The 4450-nt window shown below is 37.3% G+C and overlaps 1 protein-coding gene across 1 annotated transcript; it reads left to right on the top strand.

The window, feature by feature from the left end:
• Positions 1-292: 292 nt before the first annotated feature.
• On the top strand, positions 293-3499 carry LOC107681106 (interleukin-7 receptor subunit alpha-like). Its single transcript, XM_016477270.1, has 8 exons — positions 293-656; positions 987-1092; positions 1275-1420; positions 1547-1689; positions 1799-1955; positions 2157-2268; positions 2362-2425; positions 2515-3499. The coding sequence occupies exons 1-8, from the start codon at positions 587-589 to the stop codon at positions 2848-2850; spliced, it is 1134 nt and encodes a 377-aa protein (XP_016332756.1). The 5' UTR covers positions 293-586; the 3' UTR covers positions 2851-3499.
• The last annotated feature ends 951 nt before the right edge of the window (positions 3500-4450 follow it).

The raw sequence follows: 4450 nt of genomic DNA, 5'->3' as shown, positions 1-4450 counted from the left end.
GTCACACGCTTGAGGAATTCGGCCAATCACAACGCACTGGATAGCTGGCCAATCACAGCACACCTAGTGTTTTCAGACTGATGAGCTTTGTAAAAATCGATGCGTTTCAGAAAGGCGGGGCATAGAGGAGAAACAATAATGTACAGTATGTGGAAAATAATGTGTTTTTTGAACCTTAAACCGCATAAACACATTTCATTACACCAAATACACAAAACAATGTTCTTTTTAGCAACATTATATGACCCCTTTAAATATGAAGTCAAAATTTGGCATGCTATTTTTTTTTTAGTTTCAAGACATTTTATTAATTTTCAGTTTAGATTTTCAGTAGTTTCTTGAGAAGTTGCTTCCAAAATTAAAGGCACAAATCTGATTCAATTAAAGGGGTGGAGCTAAGACACGTGAAAAGGAAGCAATGAAAGGAAACACAAATAAGAAATGACAAGCACCCTCTCTGTGTTTCTACCGCTCTCTCTCTCTTCCTCTCACCTCTGAAAGTACCACTGTGAGCTGTCACTCGTCAGTAAACCGTGTGTGAGTAATGAAGACGTGAGTGATCTAGGCCTGTACTGCTGGATAAGAGATGGCGGGTGTTTTATGGATGCTCTTTGTTGTTTCCTGTCCTTTGGTTCTGTCAGAGAGTGGAGATTTTGGTGAGTACTCTGAGAAATGAGACTGTAAATAATAAACTGAGAATCCATAGATTATTATTATTTTCACTTTTTAAAATAAGTTTTCAATGGGAGTGGTAATTTTAGTTGTTCAGTCTTTACTAAAATCACTGGCAAGTATTCCTGCATAATGACTGTAAATGTTGCTAGATTGTATGCAGTCATATATGATTATGATCATAAAGAGTTATACGCCTTTGGGGGTAAATTCATGTGAAACTATCATTTAGGCTAGTTTTCATTGAAGCACACTAACATAAGGTGTTGACTAGAAAAATGGCATTTTGTTTTTCTCCTCTTGGTTCCTTTTAGATTGGTTAGATGATGTGACCTGCACGTCTACTATGACCGTCAGTCAAAGTAACCTCATCTGCTCGCTCGACGAACCCCCTGAGGAGGTCAAATTCATGACACTCTGGTATTTCATTAGACATATTTACTGTAAATTGATGTAAAATATCTGTCAGTAACTTAATAAAAAAAGGTTTCTGTCACTAGAGGGTTTTAATGTATTGTGAATCAATCTTTGCTTGAAGCACTAATGTTGAATAAAATGGAAATAAGAGTTGTTGTTTGTTTGTTTGTTTTTCTCCTATTTAGCAAAATGGAAGGTTTGGAAAAAAAGTGTACAAATGCTACTAAAAGACCACAAGACTTTATTTTTGAGAATTTGATTGTTACAGCAAAATATGAGCTACACATAGGAAATGAGGTTATTAAAAATGTCATCGACCTGTCAAAAATGGGCAAGTCTTATCTATCTATCTATCTATCTATCTATCTATCTATCTATCTATCTGTCTCTGTCTGTGTCTTGTCTGCTGTCTGTCTGTCTGTCTGTGTGTCTATCTAATCTGTCTTTGTCTTTACAGTCAAAATCCCAGCTCCTGAAATGAAGCTTGCCACTTACATGGAAGACACAGAAGAAGTTTTCATATGGTTTGAACACATTCATGAATATGTTAAAAACCCTGAATTCCAATTGGAAATCTGGAGGGACAAAATTGCAGATAAGGTGTTTCTCACAACAATTTGTTGGTTTGACTTGACCTTTCCTACAAAAAAAAAGTCAATTTTGAGTTCTTTTAACAAATAAACAACACCTATGTTTTCTTTCTCCACAGCCCATCAGACCCATTATAAAATATAGGAACTACAGTATCAGCAGGGACAGACTTGTTGGAGATGGTGTTTACTACACACGTGTTAGAGCAAAACCGTGGGACTTTTTTGCTGGCGACTGGAGTGAGTGGAGTTCAAATGCAACTTTCACTATAACAAGTGAGTGGATCTGACTGGAGATCAGATGTCTGTTACATGAGAAGATACCACTATGTTTAGTATGATAAACACTCCTTTTTGTACTCATTATTGGGTAGGAGAAGAATCAAATAGCTTTAGCATTAAGAAAATGTATAAAAAAGCATTTTAACCGTTATTAATCGTGTCTGATAAATTGTGATGCTATAAACAATGACACAGGTTCTACAGTTCCTACCACAGAAAATAATTTTCCAAAGATTGGTTTCATCATCACCTTCTTTGTCATTCTGGTGCTCATCATCGGTTTGGGGACCTTGCGATGGAGAGCGCAGTGAGTTTTTTACCTCATTTAAAAAAAATAAACACACAAAAAGCTATTTTATTATTTTCTAACAATTTAATGTAATAATGTTTTCTAATCCAGCATAAAAGACTACATTACACCAAACATCCCACACCCGAAGGCAACTCTTGCACAAATGCAAAGGGTAATTCAATTTCTCATTGCTTCTTTGACGTTCTGCAAGATTAAACGTGAGACTCAGCATCTTCATACAGACTGTTTTTATGTTTTCAGGGCCTTCCTTTCACTTTCAGTCCTGAGATATTCAGTGACGTCTTCATACACCGTGTGGATTACGTTGATGAAAAGCCATCTACTGAGCTTCAGGACGGCCTGGATGAGTGCCGCTACAGTCAAGCCAGTTCCTCAAGAACATCAGTGAGTGAAATGGACATGAAAGCTGATGGATGTCTTCCAAGAGAGCAGTCCCACCTTAAAATTAGACTGTTAGATGAATCAGATTTGTTGAAAGAAAGCGAACATGGCAGCTCTCAGAGCGTAACGGCAGCTCAACGAGAATGTAAAGACGAAGCCTATGTCACTATGTCCAGTCTCTTCAAAACGCAATGAAGAGACGGTCTCAAGTCAGTTCCAGTTCACTGTTGATTTTATGGACCCTTGGTTTGTATGTGATAAAGAGTTAACTGAGATTTTATGATGCATTTAATATCCCAATAAGCCTGTTACATGTATAAGAGGCGCTTTAACACATCACTAGTCATGTCCGGTTTGTAGCTCTGATGCTAACCAAGTTTGTACATATAGCAGTCATCCACAGGTTTCATTTTCAACCAAGCATTGTGCACAGCTGTGGTCTCCATTTTGGTAGCCAGTTTCCTTCTGAATGTTTCAGAAACACAGGCATTAAGAGTGATAAGAAATAGAGAACTCCACATTTCTGAAGTCATCACACATATACTCAGACCTCATGTAACTGCTGCTAGCCTCAGTATCCTCTGCCAGACATTTACCTATGTATATTTTCATCCATAAATATGGCTGAGTAAAGCTGAGAGGTTTATGTTCTGTTAACCTCGCGCACAACTTTCAAACCTGATACATACAGTTCAAGTGGCACTTTTTCAATTATCAGAGGATTTATTTATAATGATCAGAAAAAAATATTTTCTGTGTATATTAAAAAAACAACCGCTTTTAATGCTAACTTTGTAATGCAATTCAGCTGTAGCCTATATATATAGTAATCTATATTAAAACAGATGTGTAATAAAGGAATGTATAAAAAAAAAATCAGTCCATATAACTGTAGAATATATTTTCACATTTCATATAAATCATCTGAAGAGACTTTTAATTTTTATAACCATTATTAAACATTTCTTAAATGAGTCACATTTTGTAAAATGGCATCTGCCGTAACATGCATAAATAAATCAGAATTACAAGACTTTCATGTATCACATATACAGTAGGGAAAATATTTATTTGATCCCCTGCTGATTTTGTAAGTTTGCCCACTAACTAAGAAATGAAGGGTCTGTAATTTATATGGTAGGTTTATTTTAACGGATAGAGACAGAATATCAACCAAAAAATCCAGATAAAACACAATATAAATGTTAGAAATTGATTTGCATTTCAGTGAGTGAAATATGTATTTGATCCCCTACCAACCAGCAAGAATTCTGTATAAGACACCTGTCCACACAATCTGTATCTTCCATTCCAACCTCTCCCACCACCATGGGCAAGACCAAAGAGCTGTCAAAGGATGTCAGAGACAAGATTGTAGATCTGCACAAGGCTTGAATGGGCTACAAGACCATCAGCAAGAAGCTTGGTGAGAAGGAGACAACTGTTGGTGCGATTATTCGGAAATGGAAGAAATACAAAACAACCATCAATCGGCCTCGGTCTGGAGCACCGTGCAAGATTATTATTTTCTCGCCTCATGGGGTAAGGATGATCATGAGAAAGGTGAGGGATCAGCCCCGAACTACACGGGAGGAGCTTGTTAATGATCTTAAGGCAGTTGGGACCACAGTCACCAAGCAAAACATTGGTAACACACTACGCCGCAATGGACTGAAATCCTGCAGCGCCCACAAGGTCACCCTGCTCAAGAAGGCCCGTTTAAAGTTTGCCAGAGAACATCTAAATGATTCAGAGAATGCTTGGGAGAAAGTGCTGTGGTCACATGAGACCAAAA

The sequence above is a fragment of the Sinocyclocheilus anshuiensis genome, unplaced genomic scaffold (genome assembly GCF_001515605.1).
Source record: "Sinocyclocheilus anshuiensis isolate Anshui unplaced genomic scaffold, SAMN03320099.WGS_v1.1 scaffold412, whole genome shotgun sequence".
NCBI lineage: Eukaryota > Metazoa > Chordata > Actinopteri > Cypriniformes > Cyprinidae > Sinocyclocheilus > Sinocyclocheilus anshuiensis.
This window is presented reverse-complemented; position numbering and strand designations above follow the sequence as displayed.